The sequence below is a fragment of the Camelina sativa genome, chromosome 9, assembly GCF_030686135.1.
Source record: "Camelina sativa cultivar CO46 ecotype springtype chromosome 9, ASM3068613v1".
NCBI lineage: Eukaryota > Viridiplantae > Streptophyta > Magnoliopsida > Brassicales > Brassicaceae > Camelina > Camelina sativa.
The window spans coordinates 36,182,960-36,209,378 of NC_141888.1; the positions used below are offsets into that span (position 1 = coordinate 36,182,960).

Consider the following 26,419-nt stretch of genomic DNA (forward strand, 5'->3'; position numbering starts at 1 on the left):
CATGGTCTCGCTGTGTTCAGTAGGAAAAAAACGTCCTCTTTCTCTTTTTTGTTTTTTTGTTTTTCATACTAAAAACTAAAAGGTCTCAAATCGTCAAACTAACATTATAAACCATATTATATAGTACCAAAACAAAACAAAACCAAAAACACAAACAAATGGTTTGTCCCAAGTTCTATTACAAAAGATATTATTTTATCGTTATTGGGCAATACATTGAGATGAAACCACTGATGCATTTTTTTAACGAAAGCGATAATTAGTTTTGTTTCTGTAAAATTAATGTCGATTGAATTTGCATAAGAATGGTTTTGTCGCACCATAGACAAAACGATTCCATAGCCCACGTGCCTTGGACTCGTCTTTACACTTCTATTGGTCTCCTAATCTCCAAATGATTAGTGGTTCTCATTTTAACTTCAATTTTCAAATTTAATTTCGGAAAAAACATTTCTTGTTTTTTTGGTCTTTACGATGTCTTTTTCAGATATTGTCTAGCTATATTGGGCCTGTTCGTTTCCCTGTCGCCAGCGACAGGAACCAGCGACAGCGACTAAAAGCTGTTCGTTTGTTTGTCGCTGGTTCAGCGACCAGTCGCAGCAACAGAAAACTAGCAACAACGATCATAATTTCATGTCGCTGATTTTTGTAGCGACTGGATTCAAAAACACGGCGACAGCTTTTAAAAAACTAATATAATTACTAAAATACCCTCGTTATTTTTGTGAAATCACAAAGAGACCTTTAACCCTAAAATCCCAAATTACGATCTTCTCGATACATCTTATGTTCTCATCTCTTCTGCCATTGAAGCCGCGAAGAACCAACTTCAAGCTTTAGCTCAGGTGATTCATAAATCTCTCTTACTTCTCTTATCTTCTTCGATTCTTCTCCTCTTTGTCGATTCCAAACAACAATGATTTGAAAGCTTCTAGCTTTTGTAAGTTTAAGCTTGTCATTTCAAGCTCCAATTCGATTTTGAGATCTAAATATTAGAGGGTTTGAACTGTTACCAATATCTGGGAATTGGGTTTTAGTTTTCTTTACTGAAACTGTGTGTTTGATTTATTAAACTTTGATGAGGCTTATGGTTCATTGAACATTGCTGAAACTAGTTATGATTCTTACTTGAATCAGATTTTGATTTGTAATTCGGTAATCTTTAATGGGTGTAGTTTGAAATTGGTACTTTTGTTGTTTATACAGCTTGTGGTTTCAGAAGAGTGAAGTCATTTTTAAAACCAATTATTGTACGTAGAAGAACTATTTCAGGTCAGAGAGTAGTGTGGTTTCTGGGTTTTTGTTTGTCATGTGTAGTAACTATTCTAGTGTGTTTTGAAATCTCTCAGCTTCTTAGAATGCTAATGGGTTTTTGTTGTATGTTGGTTTGGTTTGAAAAAATCCAGAAATTTCTCTTTGACTTGCAACACTTCACGTCAAATTCAAACACTTTGATGAATGATTCCTATGTTAATGAGTTTGGTGATGGGTTTTTGTCTTTTTTTTCTTCTATTGCAGAAAGTTTAATTTGTGAATGTCTTCTGGGTGTTGTTTAATCCTGCTTCTTCTTTGCTCTGTTCAGTGTTCAATAATAAAAATTGTATTTTTGTTATTGTTTACAGCTTGTGTGGTTCTGAATCTGAGAAGAGTGAAGTCATTTCTCTTGATGTGTTCTGGAAGTTGACTGCTCTCTCTGCTGCTTCTACGGTGAGTACAACAAGTTCTCTCTGAATTCGAAACAACAAGTTTTTGAACTGATGTGGATGTTAGTTGTTTTGGTAACTGCTTACTCCGTTTGGTCTTTTCTTATGTTGGTGGTTTTTATTTGTTATGTTCTTCAGGTTTTTATTTAGATAATCCTTAACTTAAGTGGAATTCTAAGTCTGTTCAATAACTTTTATGTTTATTAAAGAGTCAGGAGTGTTCTTCCTGATGGTTGAGACTTTGTTAAGCTTTGATTTGAATAACGAGAAGTTCTATCAGCTCTCTTTCTTTTTCGTAGTTTCATCAATTTGTTTATCTCAGTTGAATGTGATTAATCACTTAGTTTGTATAATGATTCTAATTGCTTCGTTTTGGAACCTAGCTTTACGTGGAGCTATTATAACAATGACTAAAGTTTTGATTTTTGAGATCAATTTGGTTGTGCTTCAAGACATGTCAGTCTTATATGTTTTATAATGAGTGGACTTTTTATTATATACGTGATAGATAAAAAATCCAAACACATTACAAGCTCTCATGGTTAGTCCATTTCGTTCTCATTTTTTTGATTGTGGTTTTGTGAAACTATTCTTATTGTGTTTATGCAGCTTGTGATTTGATTTGCTGTATTCCAAGGCTGACTTGAGAAGATGAACAATGATGATGTAAGTTATATTTTTCTTCTCTTTTTATAGAAATATATGTTTGCATTTGTTTGAATTTGGTTGATTTTGATTGAAATTAGAATTGGTCGGATGAGGAATGTCGTTACTTTCTTCAACTTTATACTTCTGAGAAAACAAAGGGGAACACAACAAAGACGGGACTGAATCAGATTGGAAAGGATTCTGTCACAAAGAAGTTTGAAGAGAAATTCCAAAAGAAATATCCATGGATTAGGTTTAAAAACAAGTATGATGTGTGTAGAAGAGCATACAATAGGTATAAGATCTTGCTCCATAACAGAACTGGAATGAACTTTGATGCTTTTGGAAGAATAGACATGGCTGATGATTGGTGGAATGAAAGAATTAAGGTAACTTCTCTCTCTCTTTATTTCTTCACTATTCACATGTATCATTGTTTCATTATGCCCTTATCATTTTTTCACCATAGTTTGATTTGGCTTCAAGCCTTTGTTTCTGCTTTTGTTACATACTAACTTATCTCTTTGTTTCTCTTTATATAGGAATGGCCTGATGCTGTAAAGTATAAGAACAAACTCCTGCCCAACCAGGATGTTTTTAGAGATGCGTTTTGTTCAGTGATTGTTACTGGAGCAGAGGGATGGAGCGCCCAACAAGGAGAAACAAGTTTAGATTCTAGAGTGGATGCAGAAAATGGTGATGAAGCAGATTCAGTTGATGCAAGTACAGCACCACCAGTGGTAGGAACACAGTTTAGAGCGGGAAGTTCTGGATCAAAAAGAAAGCGAAAGGAGGTTGACATAGCTACAGAGACTTCTTCTTCAAGAAACTTGATTCTTACTCGTAAGAATGAATTAGTTGAGAAGATGTTGGAGCGTGATGATAGTTGCAGTGTTGTGCGTGTAGTAGAGATTTTGAATGAATTGCCTGGAGTGAGGATGTGGTCCCGTTTCCACAAAGCTTCGGTTGACCATCTTCTGGCTGATGTCGCCAATCGACAGGGTTTCATTGCTTTTTCTAGTATTGAGGATAAGATTAGTTATTTGGAGCATAGGACTGGAATAAGTATTGATGACTAAACTTGTTTATTTGTGACTTTTGGTTATGAATATGAAAGTTTCATATGATTTTTTTAGTATTGATGACTAAACCATTATACCAAACTTTGTGCCGTAATATGATTTTTTTCTTGGTTTATGGCTACATGATTTTTTTGTACATGTATAATGGTTTTGCAGATGCTTAGATGGATGTTGGAAGATGATGATGATGATGTTGATGATGTTGAGTTGTTAGAAAGGCTTAATAATGAGAGGTTGATTCATAGAACAGATAGAGGAGGAGGATGGCGTCATGTTCAGCAACTAATGCATGGATCAGACCAACAGTATTATGATATTCTGCGGATGAATCAAAGAACGTTTGAAGCATTATGCAGGATGCTTACTACGAGATATGGTTTAGAAGAGAACAGAGATAGAGGTTGCAATGTTCACACTGAAGAAGCAGTTGCTATTTTTCTTGAGATGGTTGGTCAGGATAAAACCGTGAGAGACATTGCTGTAAGGTATCAAAGATCATTGGATACAGTGAAGAGGAAACTTGATGAAGTCTTAAGCGTTATTCTGAAGTTTGCAGCAGATACAATAAAACCGGTAGAAGGAGAATTCACAAGGGTAAGCTCAGTTCTGAGAAATGATGATCGATATTGGCCTTATTTTAAGGATTGCATTGGAGCACTTGATGGAACGCACATCCCAGTTCGTCCTCCAAGTACAAATGCAGAAGCTTACAGAGGAAGAAAATTGGAACCAACTATGAATATCCTTGCTATATGTAACTTCGATATGAAGTTCATATATGCATATGTTGGAGTACCAGGTAGAGCACACGATACAAAGGTCTTGACTTATTGTGCGAAGAATGAAGTTTCTTTTCCACATCCGCCAAATGGGAAGTATTATTTGGTTGACTCAGGATATCCCACAAGGACAGGGTATCTTGGCCCACATCGTAGTGTTAGATATCACCTTGATCAGTTTACTAGAGGAGGACCACCACAAAACACGCGGGAGTTGTTTAACAGGAAACATTCAGGACTACGATCAGTAATTGAGAGGACTTTTGGAGTTTGGAAAGCAAAATGGAGAATCTTAGACCGTAAGCATCCTAAGTATGGTTTGACTAAGTGGATCAAGATTGTGACAGCAACCATGGCACTACACAACTTCATACGTGAATCACATCGAGAGGATAATGATTTTATGCGTTGGCAACAAACAGAAGAATATAATATTCATGGCAATGAAGATGATGATGATGATGATGATGATGATGATGGTGATGATGATTTTCATGGTGGATACACTCCATATGAACCTACTGGAGACAGAGCAATGGAAGGGTTACGTGATATTATCACCGGTCAGATTGGTAGAGGACGTCAATTGCCTTACTAAAAAGTTTTAGTGTGAAACTTTATTTTGTGTGAGAATAATACTTATGTAATTAATGGTATTAGAATTGATTAATTACAACATATTTTCTTAATTTATTTATTTTATTAATTTAAATCTACACAATTTAAAATTTTCAACAATACACATGTTTATTATACATTTAAAAGGTAAAATTTTTTAAAAAAGTTTAAAAAAAAAATTATAGTCTCAGCGACAGGAAAACGAACGACATATAGCGACAGATTTCAGCGACAGTCGCTGATTCAGCGACAGTATTCAGCGACAGGAAAACGAACAATATAGCGACAGTTGTTAGCGACAGTCGTTGAATCAGCGACAGAATTCAGAGACGGGAAAACGAACAACAAACAGTGTCGCTGTCGCTGATCGCTATCACTGGTCGCTGTCGCTCAAACCAGCTACAAGAAAACGAACAGGGCCACTGTTGACAAACAAACAAAAGTCTAGCTATGAAACCAAAATAGCGCTCAACCAAATTTCCTTTGGCTGCAACTGCAAGTGTCAAAATTTTTTAAAGTTTGTTTAAGCTAATGAATATTAAGAATTTTATGATATAAACCTATATTCCTATAGAATGGGCCATTTATACAATGTGATTATTGCTGGGCCATTATTCGTTTTATATTATCTTTATGGGTACTCTAAAATCTTCAAATCAAATCAACTATTTAGTGTAATCAAATCAGTTGGGTAGATGACTTGGGCCTTTCTTTATGGGTCCTTATTCTCCCTCCAACAATATTATAGTATAGAACATTCAGTGAAGTTACCACTTACCCACAAGCACAAGCACAAGAACATCCAGTTTTAAACTTTCAACTATTGGCCGAGTGATTGTCAAAAAAAAACTATTGGCCGAGTGATGAGAGTAAAAAGGCACACAAATGTGTTATAAACCGACTTAAAATAAACTCTTACAAGAATGAACCATCTTTTTTTTCCTAATAGAATCTTAGAAATTAAATTAACTTTTCTCAGTCAATATGAATACGGCAAAACAATTGTGGGTAAACAATTTTGTGATTCCCTAATCTATAAAAAGAGCGAGCACGTGGCATTACAATAATGTTGTAGATGGATAATATGAAGTCTGTGTCACTCGTGGGATATTCAGAATCACATCCACTTCTTCCTCCTCTCGTTTATTATCCACAACCCCAAAAAAAATCAATCACTTGTTATACAAACAACGACATGTCTAGAAGGAAAAAAAAAAAACAAATTAGGTTTTAAAGTTTTTTTTGTTTTTCTCTGATTTAACTTACTTCGGTCTCTTCCCCTGTAATGGCGATTCCACACATAGTCTCTTCACCATCTTCAACTTCACTATCTCCATCTCCTTCCTTCAAATCCAAGCCACCGTATCATCACTCCTCCTCCTCCTTCAACCCTAGATCTCTATCTCCGTTACGGAGTGATAACTATCGCCGGCGATGTAAGCTCTTCCGTTGTTCATCTTCTTCTTTCTCCGAGAAGCATCACAACAACGCGAAATCTCCAAAATCCGATGACATCGTCGAGTTACCTCTCTTCCCACTCCCACTCGTTCTCTTCCCCGGAGCAATCCTCCCTCTTCAGATCTTCGAGTTCCGTTACCGTATCATGATGCACACTCTCCTCCAGTCCGATCTCAAGTTCGGCATCGTTTACTCCGACTCCGTCTCCGGATCCGCTGCTGAAGTCGGTTGCGTCGGCGAAGTCGTGAAACACGAGCGTCTAGTCGACGATCGGTTCTTTTTGATATGCAAAGGACAAGAACGGTTCCGAGTCACGAATCTTGTCCGTACGAAACCTTACCTAGTCGGAGAAGTGACGTGGCTTGAAGATCGTCCGTCAGGTGAAGAGAATCTTGATTCGTCAGCGAACGAGGTCGAAGTTCTGATGAAAGAAGTGATTAGGTTATCGAATAGATTGAATGGGAAGGCTGAGAAGGAAGTGCAAGACCTGAGGAGGAATCAGTTTCCGACGCCGTTCTCGTTCTTTGTCGGGAGTACGTTTGAAGGAGCTCCTAGAGAGCAGCAAGCGTTGCTTGAGCTTGAAGATACTGCGGCTAGGTTAAAGAGAGAAAGAGAGACGTTGAGGAATACACTTAATTACTTGACTGCAGCTTCTGCTGTTAAAGATGTGTTTCCTTCCTCGTCTTAGTGTGTGTTCTCTACTTAATTCTACTGGTACATAGAACTCTGAATCTCTCTATATTGAGCTTTGTCAGTAATTGAATATACGAAATTTATGAAATACTGCAAAGTTTAGTAAAGTGTAATATGGCGGTTATAAATTATGGTGATTTTGGTGGTTCTTGAGCTAGACTGTGCAGTAGCCTAGAATAGATTATTAGTCTGTAAGCCATCATGGTGTTAGAATTATGGTACTGGTTAGTGGTTAAATTACCTCTGCTGTAGATGAAACTGAGTATCGTAGTCCGTAGAAAGTCAGAGTTTCCATTTTTGCTTTTTTCTAAGACAACCAATTGCGTAAGCTTCGGATGTGGAATTAATGGGATTTTTGTTGAATAGGATTAAAGTTAGGCATTCGGTTGGAATCAGTTGATTGAGAGTTAAGTTGTGTTATTTGATACCACATTATGACTCTTACCATGACGTACGTGATTTCTGATAACACCAGAGCCTCCTCCAGATATACCAGGGGCAGGGGAGGCGGTGTATTTAGGATCGAGAAGTTGACAATTGTCGAAAATAAAGAATGATCTACTTGGGATGTGACGTGGCCATGAAAAATGAATACCTAAACAAATGAGGGAATTGAATACTTCTATCGACGAGATAGAAGTAGGAAAAAAAAAAAGGAAATAGTATGAAGCTTTCTCCTTTTTAGTAGAAAAGTTGAAATTGAATGACCGATTCATTCATTGAATCTGTACCTGGTCTCTTAATTCTGTGACTATCTCAGACATCAGTTTTCATCTCCAAATTCTAACAGGCCTTACTCCGTCAAAGTCTACCTCCAAACTCATTATACTTGGTAATAGAGACAAAACCCAGTTTATTGGATTTCCCCAAAACATCATCCAAAAAAACACATCACCTACAGATCATCATGACTGGGAAACGATACATGTATAAAACAGTCATTAATTCTGGATTTAAGATAATTAGTATTACGAATCTTCCTCATAACTTAATACGCTTCCAAGTTGTAGTAACTCAGAATTAGTATCATGAGACAAAATCAACGAATGCAGCAAGGTAGGCAGATTTCTTCTATCTCGTTTCCTGATCACATGATATGCAAGTATTCATAATCATCATGTGTCACCTGTTTTCTTATGGTTGGTTGGTTGGGTAGATGCAGAAGGATTCGCGCATATCCGGCTCAATACCGAACCTAGGTCATCATCAACACTGTACAACAACCGAACCGGATCATCTGACCGGAGATGCAACAAGTGGTTTACCATCAGCATCTACATCATCCTCGCCATAACAGGTCAATCCATCGCAAGACTCCTCGAGAACTTCTACTACCTCCACAAAGTAAACAAACACCGTAAAAACAACGGCATCTGGACTCAATCACTTCTCCAGTTCATCGGCTTCCCCATCCTTATCTTCCCTTTCCTCTTCCTCTGTTTCATAAAACAGAACCGACGACTCCCATATACTTTCATCCAACGTTCCAACAAATACCTCGCCATATTTTACTTTGCTCTCGGTATCATGATGGCGATTCAGGCAGCATCATCCTCACAGAGTAAATTCGAGTTACCTTTTAGTGTTTTCACTCCCGTCTACGCGACGCAGATCTTATTCACCGTGTTGACCAGCGTCGTTTACAAGAAAATCAAATTCTGTCGATGGACTGTTATATCTCTCGTCTTCGCCATCCTCGCTGGTGCTCTCACTTTCTCGTCTTCCTTCGCCGGAGGACCTAACAAGCACGAGAGGAAATACGACTCGGGTATAGCTTACGCTTTCACAGCTTGCGTATTTTTCTCCGGCCTCCTCGTCGAGGTCCACAACCTTTTTGACGATGTCATCCCCGATCGTGACGACCCTACGTACAGGAAACTCGGAGTTTTCGTCCTTCGTCTGAAAATGCTGATTTTCTCGTCCTTCGTCGCCACCGTCGTCACCGTCCCATTCGTTTTCATTTCCGGCGAGCATCAGGATTTGAAGAGGGTAATGGATGGGTTTTCGAAGGGGAAAGCTGCTTACGTGAAGACTATGGTTGGTCAAGCCGTTGCGTGGCAGATTTACTGGGTTGGGATCGTGGGTCTCGTGTGCGTAGTCTCGAGTGTGTTCTCGAACGTGATCAGCGTCTGTACGTGGCCCCTCGTATCGGTCCTGGTGCTTCTGTTCCATTACGGAGATAATCAGTACGATGTCTTTAACGGGATTACCATAGGCTTTGCTGCTCTAAGCGTAGCGTCTTACATATATATGATTCATAAACAAGATAGTGACGGTGACGAGGCCACGAGCTAAATCAATCTTGGAACTTGGAGTTTTTTTCATCGTTTCTGATAACATTTCTTTTGTAATCTACAATTACATTATTCGTATGTGCAATTTCGTTTTCTTATTAACGCCATTATAAAAATATTAATAATGGTGGGTACTAATTAGATGTTTGGGAAATTGATAAGATTTAGCTGAATTGAGTACAAAAGTGTTGTGCTCTTCTTAAGTTGAAGCCTGGATTATTTTTAATAAACTGGCTATAAGTGTTCATGTTGAGTACTTAGACACTGGAGTAAGTTTGATCGTCTGGTTTTGCTACGAATGACCTGAATTATGTCAATGTCATAGAGTGTTGTCTGGTCATGAGAATGGAGCCTGGTCCATGACCCATGACCATGATTCACAAAACGTTGGAAGTTGAATAAGTCTATCAAATGTTTTCTTAACTGTTTGACCACAAATAAAAAAGACTAGCAAAACTATAGTATTAAATGTCTTTTTATATGAGTTATAAGATTAAACAAAAATGATATCAGATCCTTAAAACTTCAATACTTATTGAAGACCTTGATCCAAGAATAAAAAGTTTAAAGTACTCAAAGTCAAGGGATTGAGCTCAGTCCTTTTCACAGGTCAACAGTGACTTGGGAATTATTAACAAAACAACAATGACTAGATATAACATCATCTAAATATATTAAGAGAAATAAATTTTACTCAATTTTTGTTAAGGTACCAAGAAACTCTTTGACACGTCTTTGCTTCACTGTTAGATATCAATGTCAAATTAATCAAATCTAAGAAACGAAAAAGTTCCAACCAAAGAAGAATTAAATATGATTGCTTTGCAAGGTGTAGTTAAAACCAAGTCAGATCAGTACGCCGTCAAAGTCCACTTCCAAATTAATCACTTGGTATATAAACGCAAACATCATCCAGTCCAAACACACACAAAGTTCAGTACAAAACTGATCATCTTTACGAAGACAATATACAACTACAAACGTCTGCCCTGAACCAAGAGAAAAATTTCCGGCATCCTTAGAACTCTGTAAATCATGGGACGCGATCAGCTGATGCAGAACAATCCACAAGGTAGACAAATTATGTTTACCTTTGTGCATGTATATATGTTTTACCTTTTTAGTCATGCATGTATGTATGTTTCTCTTTGGTAGGTGTAGGAAAATTTGTGCAGATACCAATCCACAATGAGGAGCATAGCTCAACCACATTGATGAACCAAACCGCCACATTGAACCGGACAAGCACCATCAAATGGCCTACCATCATCATATGCGTCATCTTCGTCATAACAGGTCAATCCGTTGCAAGACTCATCGAGAACTACTATTACCTCCACTCAAACAACAAACGCCAAGGCACATGGATTCTATCCCTCCTCCAAGTCATCGGATTCCCTTTCCTCCGCATCCCTCTCTACTTCCTCCTTTACACCGAGAATCTGACTAAACCTCGTCTCTCCTCCCATCGAAGCTCCCTCAAATACCTCACCATACTATACCCTTGTATCGGCATCGACATGGTTATGCAAGCAAGACTCGCCGCTATAAGCAAACACGAGATACCCTTTAACGTTTTCACTCTCATCTACACGTCACAGCTCTTATTCACACCTATCTTCTCCTTCTTCATCAATAAAATCAAATTTAATCGATGGATAGTTATATCTCTCGTCTTCTCCATCACCGCAGGCTCTCTCACTCTCTATTCTTCCTTCCCTGGAGAACCTAACAAGGACGAAGTGAGATACGTTAGGGGCGTGTTATATGCTTTATTCGCCGCCGTAATTTTCTCCATTACCCTCAGCTCCATCAAGAACATATTCGAAACTGTCATCTCCAAACGCGACGTAGCCACTCACAGAAACCCTAGCTTTGCCTCCGTTGTCGAGTTGATCTTCTTCTCCTCCATCGCCGCCACCGTCGTCTCCTTGGCGGCCGTGTTCATTTCCGGCGAGCATCATGTTATAAAGAGAGATGTTCGTGTGTTTGGGAAGAAGGCGTACCTCGGTATAATGACGGTTCAAGTCTTCGCGTGGCAAATCTACTGGGTGGGTTTGGCGGGGCTTGTGTTCGCCGTCTCGGACGTGTTCTCGAATGTGATCAGCGTCTCTACGTGGCCCATCGTCTCGGTTTTGACGGTTCTCTTCTTTGATTTCGACAAGGATAAGTTTGATGCTTTCAAAGGAGCCGCCTTGGCTTGTGCATTTCTTAGCGTTGCCTCTTATTATTATAGGCTTCGTCAAGAGAAGAGGAACAGCTAGCGACAAGACACCAGTTAATACTTTTCATTTCAGTTTTCTTTTAAATCCATTAATAAAAGTGTTCTAATTTTATTTGTTTGTGCTGGTTTGAATAGTTAATGTCTTTTCCTGTTTTATAAATATGTGTGCTAAACTCTAGTATGAATATTTCTCAACACACAATTTATGGAACTTTTCTTAGACTAAGACAATTTTTCAAAGAACAAATTAATTAAAAATGTTATGTAAATTTTTCTTTGATAAAAAAAAATAATAATCATAAGTTTGAACAAATTTTATAGTGGTAATTATAAAAAGAATTTATATATCTACTGTATGTTTCATGAGTTATATAGTTTAGACAAATCTTTCAACCTCATTTATTATTTCTGTCTTCGGAATGGTTGGATCTGAAGATGAATTGGTGTTTCAGTTTAACTACGAATATAATCTGAAGATGGACTGGTGTTGTATTTGGATACCTAAAACATGATAAGAATGATATGCAAGAGAAGCATTTTGGCTAGTAATGTTATACGTACGGTTCCGATTTCTTACTCAAATTCCACTTTTTGGATAGAATGGCATAGTCTAACAATGATTCTTAAAAAAAAAAAAAATCAGTTGACTTTTTCAGCTAATAATTGTTCATTATTTTTTGTTACTATTGTTGTCATTAGAACAGCTATAAACCTATAATGCACATGCTCAAAAGTCGTACTGACTGATGATACACATGTTTTAGGAGCCTTTGCGCCGTCAAAGTCAACCCCTCAAACCACCGGGTGATAATATTAACACAAATCATCTATCATACAAAAAAAACACACAACCGTACCTACTGATCATTTTCACAAGAAAATTGTTTTTAACAATTTTTTATCACTTCCAAACAGGCGCTAAGGAACTCAAAGAATCAGCTAAAAGCTAATGCAGAAAAATCCGCAAGGTATGTATAATCTTGATGTCACATTTTTGCTTTCTTTTTTTAGTGAATGTAAAGTTGTATTCCACTAAATTGATAGAATGCCGTTAGGCTGAATTTTGAGTTCTAGATTCCACGAGTCATGATATATCACATACTAATGTTGTGCAAATGTTTGTGTAAACTTAGTTTTGTTTCTCCTGTTTTCGGTGAATATGTAGAACAACTAATCAATATGGAGCTTGATCCAACTACACTGATTAACCAAACCGAGAAACCCATCAAGTGGCGTACCATCATCATCTGCATCATGTTCGTCATAACCGGTCAATCCATCGCCAAACTCCTCGAAACCTTCTACGACCACCACACTAACCGGAACCACTTTCAAGATGACGGCGTATGGACTCAACCTCTTCTCCGAGTCATCGGATTCCCTCTCCTTCTTCTCCCTTTCTTTATCCTCTCTTCCAGAAAACACAATCAACTTCGCATTACTTCCGATCGATCTTCCCACACCGTACTTTACCTTTGTACCGGCGTACTAATGGTGGTTCAGGTAAAACTATACGTCAAAGGTAAGCTCGAGATACCTTTCACGAAGTCCCTACTCATCGAGGGGACACAGCTCTACTTCACATCGATCTTCTCAGGCATCGTCAACCGTATCAAATTCAATCTATGGTTTGTGATATCTCTCATCTTCACCGTCGTCGTCACCACTCTCTCCTCTAACTTAAGCGGTGATTGGTCGGCTTGGTTAGCCTCCATCACTTTCTCTTTTCTCCTCTGCAACATTCGTAACATTTTCATCACCAATAGCACCAGGGAAGCTAGCTTCAAAGACGTTCTAGAATTGCTCATATTCTCGTCTCTTATAGCCACCATTGCATCCGTTTTCATCTCCGGCGAGAGTCATGATCTGAAGAGAGGGATCAATGGTTTCTCGAAGGGAAAGGTTTCTTACGTTATGACTATGGTTGGTCAAGCCGCCGCGTGGCAAATCTATGGGGTGGGGCTTGTAGGGCTTGTTGTGTTCGCCGACTCGATCGTGACCTCGAACGTCATCAGTCTCTGTACTTATCCGATCGTGACGGTTCTTAGAATCTTGTTTTGCAATTACGATGAAGAGGAGTTTAGTGGCTTTCTAGGAGCCGCTTTAGTGCTTTCCGCCATTGCGGTCGCTTCTTCTTTTTACAAGCATAAAAGAGGTTTTGGTAATTGGAAGATGCCTAGAGTTTTGCGGTTTGTTGTTGTATTTGTTGTGTATTACTTTTACATCTCTGAGTTCTTAAAACCTGATCCTTACATCTCCACACCAATGGAATTCGAATTGTTTTGAAAATAGTAAGAAAAATAATAAAGTTTGTGTGTTAGTTATTATTTTAGTGATTTCATTTATTCTGTTACATGTTCTCCCTTGTGCCGTGTGATAACATGCAATTAAATATTTCAAGTCTTAAACATAAAACATGGATTTGATTTTAATATATAGTACTTTTTCTCCCTAGCTCATCTCCTCAACTCCAAACATACATTTTGAATTTTCTTCTATCCCAAGAACTAAGAAGTGTTCGTTAACTACCACGAAGAATTATTATGTAGCGAGCTGTTTAATTGGGCCATCCTTCCTGGGATTAATTCCTAAAACATGGGAATTTGAATGAGAAAGTCATCTCACTATACTTGGTCTCTTACTCATAGGAATATGTCAGAATAATGAGTCTTCCGTTGACAAAATCACAATGGAATAGAAAGTGACAATGAATTAAAATACTCAATTTATGTCTGCAAATAGTAACTAAAACACCCAATTGCTCAACTGGCAAAAACAGCCTTACCCCGTCAAAAGTCCACCCCCAAACCATTATATTGCTTGGCTATAAAGACATAAATTCAGCTTTCTAAATTCCTCAGAAACATAATCAAATAACAACAAATCTTAAACCATTTGCTTCCAAACTCTCAAAACTCGTATATTTTTATCAATGGGGTATAATCAACCAATGCAGTCTAATTCACAAGGTAAGCAGATTCTTCTGATAAAATATGTTTTTTTTTTTTTTTTAATTACTGAACGGATTTTTTACTGATCAAATATGTTGTGATTAACCATTACATGTTTCTCCTTTGCAGAACAATTTGTGCAAATGCCGCTCTATATGGAGCACGGCTCAAGTACACCAATAAACCAAACCAGTGACTCGAACCAAAGACTCAAAAAGTGGGTTACCATCATCATATGCATCATCTTGGCCGTAACAGGTCAATGCATCACCAGGATCCTCGAGAACTATTACTTCCGCCACAGAAACCGGAGCCGTAGGTACAGCTTCTGGACTCAATCCCTTCTCCAAGTCGTCGGATTCCCCATCCTCCTCGTCCCTTTCCTTCTCCTCGTCCTCTCTTCCAAGAAACGGAAACAACTTCTCATTACCTCCGATGGAGTCGCCGCCGCGCTATTAGTACTTTACCCTATTATCGTCATCTACATGTTTTGTCAAGCATTTTTCTCGAACATTAAACACCGGATCCCCTTTAAAGTTTTCACTCTCATCTACACGTCACAGCTCTTCTTCACCCCCATTTTCTCCATCTTTATATTTTCCAACAAAGTAAAACTCAACAGATGGACGATTGTTTCTCTCATCTTAGCCACCCTAGCCGGAACTTTCACTCTCAACACTTTCTCCGCCGGGTCACCCATCATCTACAACGGGAAGATACACACCTTTCGTGTTATGTATCTGGCTGTATGTGGCGCCGTCTTTTTCTCCTTGCTCCTCGCCCAGATCAGGAACATATTCGAGGCTTTTATCTCCGTTTGCAAGGAATCCACAAACATAAAACAACCAAGTTTCGTCGTTGTTCTTGAGTTGCTCATCTTCTCGTTTCTCTATACCACCGTCATCTTTGTCGCAGCCGTTTTCATCTCCGGCGATCATCACAACTTGAAGAGAGAGATGGATGGGTTCTCGAAGGGGCAAGTTTCCTACGTGTGGACTATGGTGGGTCAAGCCGTTGCATGGCAGATATACTGGGTCGGGATCGTGGGGCTAGTGTTGGCTGTCTCGGCTGAGTTCTCGAACGTGATCAGTGTTTGTACGTGGCCGATCGTGTCGGTTCTCGTGGCTTTGTTTTATAACAAGTACGATCAGTTCGATGTCTTCAGAGGAATCGCCTTAGGCGCCGCTACACTTAGCGTTGCATCTTATTTATATATGATCCTCAAAGAGAAGAGCGAAGATGACGACCAACCTACAAGCTAATCAAATCTTGGAATTTGGACTCTCTAGAAAAGAAAAAAGTTACATTTGATTTTTTTTTCATTAAAAGTATGTGGCTAATGAATGTTTGCAATAATCCCCAACACATCACTCACCATCGACGATGATATGTTTCTCTTCTATCATAATTTTATACTATTGTAACAACAACTTTGACTTTGTTATCGACATTCTTTTTGGGTCAAATGATTGTCTCACGTACAATTTTATTTAATCTAAGGCTATTTGATTTATTAAAAAACAAATAGATACCTCACTTTAACGGGAATGGATTGACAACAACAAAAAGAAAAACGGGAATGGATTTTCAGAAAGATATGCCCAGTCAACATTTTTCGTGATAGATCGGAGAGGTGTTTTTGTGCTACTATCACAAGGCATGGAACTATCGAAGTCAAATCCACCATTAACAAAGACTACAAAGTCCCCATTTGAACAAGATAATTCATCTTAAAATAACCTTACTGCTTTTATGTTTTTTTTTTTGGGTACTAGATATTTAATAGATATTTAATGATCTAAATTAGAATAAAGCATTTTTATCTATATGGGTAATAAGAAAAAAAATCTAATTGATTAGTTTTTTCTTATACAAGGTTCGAAAGTAATTTCTATCGTCTAAATTAAAATGTTATTTTTGAAAAGTAGTTGTTAATTTGTTTATCTTAACTTAGTTTTGCAATAGCCTTTAAGAAAAAAAAACAAAGCAATTGCATTGATTTTGTTAATAATGCTAACCAAATTCCACAATAATCTATCTGAAAGTAAACAACTTCAAATTAAAATCTAGACTATTTATTTGGAAAAAAGAAATGTTGAGATAATTGGAACTAGAGCTTTGTAGTTATCAAACTACTCATGAGAAGAGGCCGCCTTTTCACGTGTGTCTCGACCACAAATGTTCTCTAAAAAGGAGAAGTAAAAATCCAACTTTGTGTCTTCTTTCGAGGGACCTTCGGGGCCCGTACGTTCAGTTTCGTGGACAAATAGTCGCCACATGACTGACCCTTACACTAATACATACTTGTATTTTGTTATGTTTTTTTCACGTGGCAATTAAAAGCCAAGAGAATGGATAACATCAAGGAAAAAAATTGGTGACTTTACTTACGTACGGAGAGTTAAGGAAACCTACCTACGATTCTTTTTCAATGTTTACAAGTTACTTGTATGATATGATTTGTTTGACAAAAAAAAATATATTTCAAAATATATGATGTTTTAATTAAATCACGTAGATTAAAAAATCTTTATTTTTAATAAGTTCAACCAATCAGAAATAATACTGCATAATATAAAATATTAAACTAATCTAAAAGTTGCGTAAAAACTTGAAAATATTCTATATTATGAAACAACAAACTTCTCTAAAGTATTTTATATTTTGAAATAGAAGGAATATATATTAGTGAATCATCGAAAAAAGGTTTGGTAATTCTGTGGCACATAAAATTAAACTTTTACATTATTTAAGTTACATAATATAAGATATTAAACTAATCTAAAAGTTACGTAAAAACTTGAAAACATTCTATATTATAAAATAACAAACTTCACTAAAGCATTTTATATTTTGAAATGGAGGGAATATATATTAGTGAATCATCGAAAAAAGGTTTGGTGATTCTATGACACATAAAATTAAACTTTTACATTATTTGAGTTAGCACATAATGTAACTCCGCATTTTAATTTTAATTTTTAGCTATTTAAAATTAGGCTAATTTTTAGCTATTAAATGCGTTCACACGACGAACCGTTAATTCATAGTGATATATATTTTATATTTCCCCAATCGTGGATGACCTTATCCATATCTCTCTCTCTTTTGTTTTTTAGAAAATCTCAAATCGTCTCTCTCTCTCTGCTGGTTTTACGATCACTGTTGCCAAAAAGAGAAGGGTCTCTCGAGACAAGTGTTAGGATTACAAACACAACACCAGCTTCCTCCTTGCGACACGACCCTCCGTCATGTCTGCGCCAGCTATATCTTCTCCACGCCACGTTTCATCACTATGTTCCACTATATATACACACCTACCCATTACATCATGTCTTTGCCTTATCACTCACAAAAAATCTTTATATAACATCACTTTCGAGCTGTCAACATCCGTACATGTCATCCATAGAGCCAAAGGTGATGATGGTTGGTGCTAACAAGAAACAACGAACTGTCCAAGCAAGTTCGAGGAAAGGCTGTATGAGAGGAAAAGGTGGACCCGATAACGCGTCTTGCACCTACAAAGGAGTTAGACAACGCACTTGGGGAAAATGGGTCGCTGAGATCCGTGAGCCTAACCGAGGAGCTCGTCTTTGGCTCGGTACCTTTGACACCTCCCGCGAAGCTGCCTTGGCTTATGACTCCGCAGCTCGTAAGCTTTATGGTCCCGAGGCTCACCTTAACCTCCCAGAGTCCTTAAGAAGTTACCCTGATACACCGTCGTCTCAGACATCCCAGACGACACCAAGCAGCAACACGGGTGGAAAAAGCAGCGACTCCGAGTCGCCATGTTCATCTAACGAGTTGTCATCATGTAGGAGAGTGACAGAGGAGGTATCATGGGAGCATATAAACGTGGATTTACCGGTAATGGATGATTCTTCTATATGGGAAGAAGCTACAATGTCGTTAGGGTTTCCATGGGTTAATGAAGGAGATAATGATATTTCTCCGTTTGATACTTGTATTTCCGGTGGCTATTCTAATTGGGATTCCTTTCATTCCCCACTTTGAGGTGTCACTAAAATCTCCTTAATTATTAAGACTATCATATACAAAATTACATATACAAATATATCGTCACCGTGATGTAAATATACACCAGCTCCATATATGTTCACATCTATATATATATGTCGTTTGTCTGTAGTATAAAAGTAGATTCTTACTACATCATAAAACATAAAAAATAAAAAATGACAGTTGTGTGTCTCAAAGCTAAATATGTGTCATGGGGAAAACTTGAAGTGCAATGTATCTGTGTAAAGAAAACGTGATGTTACGTTGTGTGTAAATGTAACGGTCAATGTGTAGACTACATATGTCTCTATTTTCGCTTTCAGTTTGTTGACTATTGTCTCGTTTGTTGTGTTTTTACTTCTTATTCTATTTTTATTTTTCCTCTTTTACATACCTTCGTCTTTGTGCTATGTGTGTGGTGTGACCCTCTCACCGGCGTACTACATGGCACGGTTTATCACACATTATAAACCAGCCCCGTTTATGGCCAGCCCAAAATCTGTATAAATCTGGCCCGTTTATGGTCAGCCCAAAATCTATATCCGGCCCATATATGGTCTCCGCTCTCCACCTATCTATGGTCTCCACTCCACTCTCCACCTAATGCCTACAGGGGATTGAACTAATGGTTTGCTTCATACTCAAAACACCAAATCCTGAATGTAAAATTTTAGCCTTGAATGACACCTGATTTTACATCAGTTTTTGGTTTTAGATTCTGTAAAATCCATTTTTTAGCCATTCATGATTATGAAAAAAATAGATTTTCTAGAATTTAGGAAAACCAGATTTTGAAGGATTTTAGCATTTTGTTCATAAAATCTAAAAACCACAAAAATCTGGTTTTTCAGCGTGATTTTTTTTAAATTTTTTTTTCTAATATAGATTTATTCTAATTTCCTTAAATTCTAAAACAAACTAAAACTTTTTTTTTATTGTGCAACATATGTTTTTTTCCTGCATCATTGTATCTTTTTTTTAATAAAAAAATTATAATTATTATTTTATTATTTTTAAAATAATTATTATACATAAAAACCAAAAACTAATCAAGTCACCATTCAAGATTTTGAAAAAAAAACTAAAATCTACACCAAAAATCAAAAACTAAAAAAACAAAAACCAAAATTCAAAAGCTAAAAACTAAAATCTAAAAACAAGTTAAAAACCAGCAGCCATTCATGGCCTTTGTTTTCTTATTCTATGCCAGATAAAAAAAAAAAAAAAAAGATAACACTTCTGCGACTTAGCTTATGCACTATGTGTAACATAAAAAAAACTTTATTAATGGACTTGTTATTATATAGAGAGAAAGAGAGAGAAAAATGGAGCTCTCTGAATTATAAACGTGGAGTTTTTTTTTTTTTTTTTTTAATGTGGAGTTTCTAATTCGGTCTCTTTGAAATGATGCTTTTTTACGAGTGTATTTCGAACGAAACTATAATATGGGACCAAAATATTCATATCGAAAAAAGTAGCTATCGAGTCATCTAAGTTTTATACCATGTTAGATTTTAATACCAAGTTCAATTTAAAGGTCAAAAGACAATGGAGGGCTAGGTATTCGGGCTGCAGAACCCATGAATAAGGCGTTGGTTGCAAAAATTGGATGGAGGGTTCTCTTTGACGTATCGAGTCTCTGGGCTCGGGTTGTGAGAAGTAAGTACAAGATAGGTGATGCATCTTGGTTTATAGCAAAGAGCAGTTGGTCTTCAACCTGGAGAAGTGTTGGGGTAGGCTTAAGAGAAGTGGTGATCCCGGGTCTCGGTTGGGTCCTTGGGGATGGAGTTATGATCAAATTCTAGAAGGATAAGTGGATGGGGGATTTCTCTTTGTATGATAGGCGGATAGGAGATCCTCCAGTTGAACTCCAACAGGTTCGGATTCGGGATTTATGGCATGATGGTGTTGGTTGGGACTTCCCGCGTTTTGAACAATATCTTCCAGACTTCGTGTGCTTGAACCTCAGGTCAGTTATTGTTGATACTGATACGGGGTCTAAGGACAGAATCTCGTGGAAAGCTAGTTTGGATGGGCGATTCACAGTGAAACCGGCATATGAAGCTCTGACTAGAAACACGGTTCCGAGACAGAATATGGACATTTTATACGGTATGGTTTGGCGTAGTGCGGTACCAGAAAGAGTAAGGGTTTTTCTTTGGATGGTGGTTAAGCAAGTTATTATGACAAATGTGGAAAGGCACAGACGGCACTTAAGTGATTCTGGGGTCTGCATAGTGTGCAAAGCAGGGGAGGAAACGATCATACATATTCTTCGAGATTGCCCTGCGATCTCAGGGGTCTGGATGCGGATTATACCACCTCGTCACCAATCTCTGTTCTTTCATCAAAGTTTATTAGAATGGGTGTTCACTAATTTGTCTAATAATCAGGAGTTGTTTGGAGTGCCATGGTCTACGCTGTTTGGTATGATCGTATGGTGGGGCTGGAAGTGGAGATGTGGTAACGTTTTCGGGGAAGTTGGTAAGTGTAGGGATCGAGTGCGGTTTGTGAAGGAGATCTCTCAGACAGTGCACAATGCACACTTGGTTACCAAAGGTGTATCTCGTGCGGTGGGTCGAGAAATAAGACTGATCTCGTGGCAGGCTCCGGATGTCGATGGGTCCGATTGAATACGGATGGGGCTTCAAGAGGGAATCCGGGAGCGGCGGCAGCTGGTGGGGTGTTGAGGGACGCGGAAGGGAAATGGTTAGGCGGGTTTGCATTGAATATCGGTGTGTGCTCGGCGCCATTGGCAGAGCTTTGGGGAGTATACTACGGCCTGTGTTTAGCCTGGGATCACAGAATACCGCAGCTAGACCTTGTAGTAGACTCGGAGTTGGTGGTCGAATATCTAAAGACAGGGATAAGTGAGACCCATCCCTTGTCTACCCTAGTACGCATGTGCTATGGCTTTATCTCTAAGGACTGGAGTGTCCGAATTTCTCATGGTTATAGAGAGGCTAATCGTCTGGCGGATGGATTGGCTAACTATGCCTTCTCTCAGCCCCTCGGGGTCGTTTTGTTTGATTCTTGCCCCATCTCTATTGTTTCTATCTTGGATGAAGATGCTAGAGGGACTGCGTTCCCTAGAAGAACTCGTGTGTAATTTTTTTTAAGATTTCGTAATAAATTTGGAAGGGGCTTTGTCCCCTCTCCCTTACCAAAAAAAAAAAGGTCAAAAGACAACTGGTTATAAATGGTTTGGTCCATACTTTATATTATATAAGAATATTAGTTTTGATCGAATTTTAGATTTAAACTTATAAAGTTTTGTTTTTTCAACAGTTATTACATATTAATTTTATTTTTATGTTTTTCTCCATTCGGCTAAGATTCTATTCAAAAATTTTGGATTGAAAAGTAATAGGTTAAACAAAGCTTGTTTTTGTTTTAATAGTCCACTTTTAATTAATCAGTTTTTGTTGAAAGATCCATTACTTCAATTGAATGAGAACAATCGTTTGATCTAATCCAAATTGAATATCCCGACAGTGATAAATTACTATTCCCTCTATTTCACAAAGAATGTCAATTTTACACATTTCACATAAATTAAGAAATGTTTGAATCATACATATTTGCCCTATTTATTAAGTGATTAATGATCAAAATTCAATGAAAATAGCTTTGGGTTTAGGGATAAAAAAAGAAAATTTAGCATTAAAACATTCATTGGAAATGTAAAATGATATTCTTTGTGAAACAAAATATTTTCTTCAAATGACATCTTTGTGAAACAGAGGGAATAGTAAATATCATAAATGCAAATGATAACATTCTATTGATCATGATCGAAAAGGAAAGAAACAAAAAAAAGATAACACAAGAAAAATGGCAATAATATATCAGCCAGATATTATATATAGAAAAGTCCCAATCCAAAGCTCCTCCCACATAGATCATCATCATCATCTTCATCCTCATGAACAATGATGTCTCATCCACCATTTTTTTTCTTTTTTCCTTTCTCAAAAACCTTTCTTAGGTAATTAATAATTAAAAGAGCAAAAAAAAAAACACTAAAAAAAAAAGCAGACACAAAAGTCATAAAAACACAACGGGCGACACCATTGTTCCCTTTTTAATTGGGGTAAAATGGCATTTTGTAATTATTAGCTGCGAGAGAGAAAGAACAAAGTCAAACGTTGTCCGTTGACTGATGGAGCAGTGGAGTTGTGATGGACGACGACTTGATCGAGTTGCGAGAAACAGGTGCACGTTCGATACCATGCTCCGCGGATGACTGGATTGCTGCCTTCTCAAGCGCTGCAAATTTCCTCTCTTCGCTCTTACCGTACAATACAAAGTAAAGCCCTGCTATGATCAACACCGCTCCAATGATCCTGCCATTACAAAACAGCCACGTGTCACAATTTAACGTTTATTTTCCGTTTAGGTCCTTGGAGTATAAATAAATTCGAAATAAACAACTCGGTTTTAGTAATTTGACATACCCGCCCAAGTAAAACTCTTCGCCTAACGCGATTGAAGCCATGATTGCAACGACAAGAGTCTGAACAGGTTGGTAAACAGCAACGAAGACTGGACCCCCTCTGTCAATACACCAAATCTGAACGGCAAACGCGATTCCTGACGCTACGATTCCCTGAAAATCAAACCAAAATTTGTAAGGACTAAATTGATTGATTTGAAACAATAGGGCTTAAAATAAAAGATTTGAAAAAAAAATACTAACGGCGTAGAGGATGGTGAAAAGCTCCCAACCGGAGTGAAAAACCCAAGCCTGAGAATCTCTTTCACAGAAAGCAGCAATGATCAAGAACTGAATGATACCAAAGAAACAAGTGTAAGACGTAACCGAGAGCCTCGCCGGGTAAGATTTAAGAACCGGAGCTTGGAACACGAGCCATCCTGACCACGAGAGACAGTGACCGATCAGGTAGAGGCAGCCAAGTGTCCAGTTTTTGGGAGCGGCGTCTCCTAACGGCGCTATCACGGCTGAGTTTGTGGTGAGCAGGTGAGTGTGGAGGTGGCTGGTCGGAGTGTAGATTGTTGGACCCTTGTAGAGAGTGATGACGGAAGCTCCAGCTACGCAGAGAGCTGTTCCCAAGACTTTGGAGATACCGTCTCTTCTGTTTATTCTTACTTTCTCAATCCTGTATTGTTTTTTTACATACAGTAAGTACATGATGAACAGTATGGTTACTACTATGATGATCACTATTTTGTAATTAAGTTAGAAGGGCCATTTAATGTTTTGTCTACGTATAATATTTTATCCACTTATGGTACGTTGACAAGTCAAATTGAACATTATTAAAGTGATACATATCCTAGCTGTTCATAAGTTTTTTAAATATTAGTATTATTTTGATTCGAATTATTAATAGAGTAAGAAAGAAAAAAGGAGATATGGAATCAATCATCAATACCTGAGAAGAGCAGCCATGAGAAAAGTAATGGCGGGAACAGAGTTTTGCATGGAAGAAGCAAATGTTGGTGAAGTGTTCTCTAGTCCCAACAAGTAAAACCCTTGGTTCGCTGTTATCCTGTTGTGTAATAATTCATTAACAAATTAATTAGTAATCCAATTTTGTTATTGAAAAAATCAGAGTGAAAGATATATATAGAGATATCTTTATGTACCCGATGAGCGCCAAAAAGAAGAACTGGATGAGAAAGTTGAGAGTAATCGCTGGTCTCTCCTTCCTAAATAACACAAGTAAGTGTGTTAATTAAATTACTATTATTAACTAGAAAACATATATAGGGTTTGACATAAAGAAGAAGTGAAAAGGTTACTTTTCGAGGAAGTAAGCGAAGGGAAGGAGAAGAAGCAAGGCGATGATGTTACGATAAACAGGGAAGACAAGTTTGCTGATCCCCATGTTGAGAGCAGCTCGAGACACCACGTGGAACCCGGCGTAACCGAATTGCAACGTCAGCATCGCTATGTGAAGCTGAAGCTTCTCCGGGACTCCCCATATTGATCTCCGGTTATCGTTGTTATCCGCCATTGGATCGAACTTAGACAACAACCGATCAAACGATGGAGAGAAGGAGAACGAGTGTGTTAATTTGTGTGTATTGATTGAGGAAAAAGAGTGAAGTTGTGGGAGATATAAATATAGGTAGATAGCTATCTCATTCCCCTCTTTGCTTGTGGGAACCACCACACTTGAGATTTCTAATATGGTATCTCATCTATTAAACCTAACTATAATAATGTGAATATATTGGAAATTTGGAATAATATGGATTTAGGCACATTTATGTTTTTTTGTTGTTGTTTCCGATCATTTTTAATGTACACACCAAATTTGTTATTTTGGTAGCATTTCACTCCTTGATTATGATACTGAATTGGGAAATTAATTTTTTTGATTTATTTTATTATTTCACTATTGGTTATTATATGTTTTACTATTATTGTAGTATCCATTATAATTTTGTTGACAAAACAAACACACATACAAATAAAAGTGCTACTTGAGGAACTTCTTGATTAGTTTTTCTAATATTGTAAAGTCTCCCAATCAATCTCTCTATTTTAATAATATTTTTTATAACTTTATTTTATGATGAAAAATGTCTAAAATCATAAAGTAACATAATAATTAAATTCATTAATAATTTTAGATTTTTCTTTTGTTTTAGTTGAATAACATAATACTTCTACTAATTTAATAAAGTTATGAATCTAATAATCCCAGATTTATTAAAAATTTAAATGAGTTTTCTAAATCACAAACTAGTAACACCAAACTTAATAGAGTTTAACCAAATTTTAATTAAAGAACAACAAATTTTACTTAATATTTAAAGTCATTAAAACTCTATTTTAAAATCACACAGACCAATAACACCTATTTACTATATATTCAAAACTCAAACGCATTCTCGATATCTTTGCAGTTACCGTTTCCGACTCAGAAAACCAGTTTTTGTTTAAATCAAAGCAAATTTGACGAATCTAAACTTGTTCATAAAAGTGGCAACTTCTCACTTTGTAAGTTACATCGTCAAGATCAAGATTGAAGAATGAAGAATATGGTCTACATTCAAATTTGAAGACATTGCCAAAAATTTAGATATTAGTTTAGATTATGACCTGCAGGTTAGGGATTAATTGGCATTCCTGCAGGTTAGGGATTATGACAAATTGAGCAAAAATAAGTCCTCACAGTGGTATAACAAATAAACTAAACCATTCTGATTGATTTCAAACTCGAGGAAAACGATCATGAAGCTGTTAATAAATCTAAAGTTGATTGAAACAAAGGGCCCGCGAAATATTTAACTGTGTACTATTGTTTTCCTTAGAAAAAAGAAGAGAGCTTAAAAATTGTGTGAAAGGCAAAGGCTGTCTCCCACATTCTTTTATTTTTTCTGCTGTTTAGCTGACATGACAACCCTCACGCCACTACTCATTAACGCAACCATCATCATGGTTTCTTAATTTTTCATTTTAATCTGAAGAATCAAAAAGGTAAAACTTAGATTGAAAAAAGCAGCTATGTTTCTTTATCATTATTTACACTGTATTCCTCAATATGCACTCACTATCTTAGACATTATAATGGTTTTAGTTTGTCCTTTCCTTTGATATTTATTTGAAGCAGCATGGCATTGCCACTAATTATTACTTGTACAGTAGTAGTCTCCAGGAGAATAACAATCTTATAATAGTACTCCTAAATTCCGTTTTAATGTTTTTTATTTACATTTTTTAAAAAATTTGTTTTAACTATATTTATTAAAACTCTTTTTCCCTATTATGAATTAAAAAATGATAAATTAATTTTGTGGGGACGATCCCCACGCGCACTAGCGAACCGTGAGACCCACAGTACCTCTTATTTCGTAGGCACAGGACCCACAGTACACGATCAATATTTATGTACACGCTTACACCAATATTATTATCTGTATTTGTCCTCAATTATTCTAGTTCTATTTTCATATATATATATATATATATG

General features: G+C 37.1%; 6 protein-coding genes and 2 pseudogenes across 10 annotated transcripts; 7 read left to right on the forward strand and 1 right to left on the reverse strand.

Annotated features, from left to right (window-relative positions):
• The first annotated feature begins 532 nt into the window (after window positions 1-532).
• On the forward strand, window positions 533-4,901 carry LOC104713198 (uncharacterized). 4 transcript variants are annotated; one of them, XM_087463772.1, is made up of 6 exons: window positions 777-845; window positions 1,207-1,272; window positions 1,623-1,707; window positions 2,313-2,369; window positions 2,450-2,740; window positions 2,894-4,901. In XM_087463772.1, exons 4-6 carry the CDS (start codon window positions 2,355-2,357, stop codon window positions 3,428-3,430), a joined length of 843 nt encoding a protein of 280 aa, XP_087319898.1. In that variant the 5' UTR covers window positions 777-845; window positions 1,207-1,272; window positions 1,623-1,707; window positions 2,313-2,354; the 3' UTR covers window positions 3,431-4,901. The 4 variants fall into 4 exon arrangements, with proteins under 4 accessions (XP_087319897.1, XP_019085017.2, XP_087319898.1 ...); XM_087463771.1 differs by lacking the exon at window positions 1,207-1,272 and having other exon boundaries at window positions 533-845; XM_087463770.1 differs by lacking the exon at window positions 2,450-2,740 and having other exon boundaries at window positions 780-845; window positions 3,590-4,901.
• A 1,003-nt stretch (window positions 4,902-5,904) lies between these two features.
• Window positions 5,905-7,134, forward strand: LOC104713199 (uncharacterized). The gene has a single exon (XM_010430270.3). It carries the CDS (start codon window positions 6,116-6,118, stop codon window positions 6,974-6,976), a length of 861 nt encoding a protein of 286 aa, XP_010428572.1. The 5' UTR covers window positions 5,905-6,115; the 3' UTR covers window positions 6,977-7,134.
• A 574-nt stretch (window positions 7,135-7,708) lies between these two features.
• On the forward strand, window positions 7,709-9,531 carry LOC147939208 (putative purine permease 15). Its single transcript, XM_087463773.1, has 2 exons — window positions 7,709-8,037; window positions 8,138-9,531. The coding sequence occupies exons 1-2, from the start codon at window positions 8,010-8,012 to the stop codon at window positions 9,274-9,276; spliced, it is 1,167 nt and encodes a 388-aa protein (XP_087319899.1). The 5' UTR covers window positions 7,709-8,009; the 3' UTR covers window positions 9,277-9,531.
• Window positions 9,532-10,310: 779 nt separating this feature from the next.
• LOC104715849 (purine permease 14 pseudogene) lies at window positions 10,311-11,539 on the forward strand (annotated as a pseudogene).
• An 803-nt stretch (window positions 11,540-12,342) lies between these two features.
• LOC147939209 (purine permease 14-like) lies at window positions 12,343-13,826 on the forward strand. The gene is made up of 2 exons (XM_087467736.1): window positions 12,343-12,467; window positions 12,665-13,826. The coding sequence occupies exons 1-2, from the start codon at window positions 12,449-12,451 to the stop codon at window positions 13,783-13,785; spliced, it is 1,140 nt and encodes a 379-aa protein (XP_087323862.1). The 5' UTR covers window positions 12,343-12,448; the 3' UTR covers window positions 13,786-13,826.
• Window positions 13,827-14,431: 605 nt separating this feature from the next.
• Window positions 14,432-15,712, forward strand: LOC104713201 (putative purine permease 15). Its single transcript, XM_010430274.2, has 2 exons — window positions 14,432-14,468; window positions 14,580-15,712. The coding sequence occupies exons 1-2, from the start codon at window positions 14,432-14,434 to the stop codon at window positions 15,710-15,712; spliced, it is 1,170 nt and encodes a 389-aa protein (XP_010428576.2).
• A 1,790-nt stretch (window positions 15,713-17,502) lies between these two features.
• LOC104713202 (dehydration-responsive element-binding protein 2D pseudogene) lies at window positions 17,503-18,864 on the forward strand (annotated as a pseudogene). Its single transcript, XR_015565544.1, has one exon. The product of XR_015565544.1 is annotated as a dehydration-responsive element-binding protein 2D pseudogene (transcript).
• A 3,372-nt stretch (window positions 18,865-22,236) lies between these two features.
• Window positions 22,237-24,802, reverse strand: LOC104713203 (protein WALLS ARE THIN 1). The gene is made up of 6 exons (XM_010430276.2): window positions 24,240-24,802; window positions 24,084-24,146; window positions 23,870-23,986; window positions 23,173-23,593; window positions 22,931-23,082; window positions 22,237-22,819 (listed from the first exon to the last, which is right to left on the reverse strand). Exons 1-6 carry the CDS (start codon window positions 24,452-24,454, stop codon window positions 22,615-22,617), a joined length of 1,173 nt encoding a protein of 390 aa, XP_010428578.1. The 5' UTR covers window positions 24,455-24,802; the 3' UTR covers window positions 22,237-22,614.
• Window positions 24,803-26,419: the final 1,617 nt, after the last annotated feature.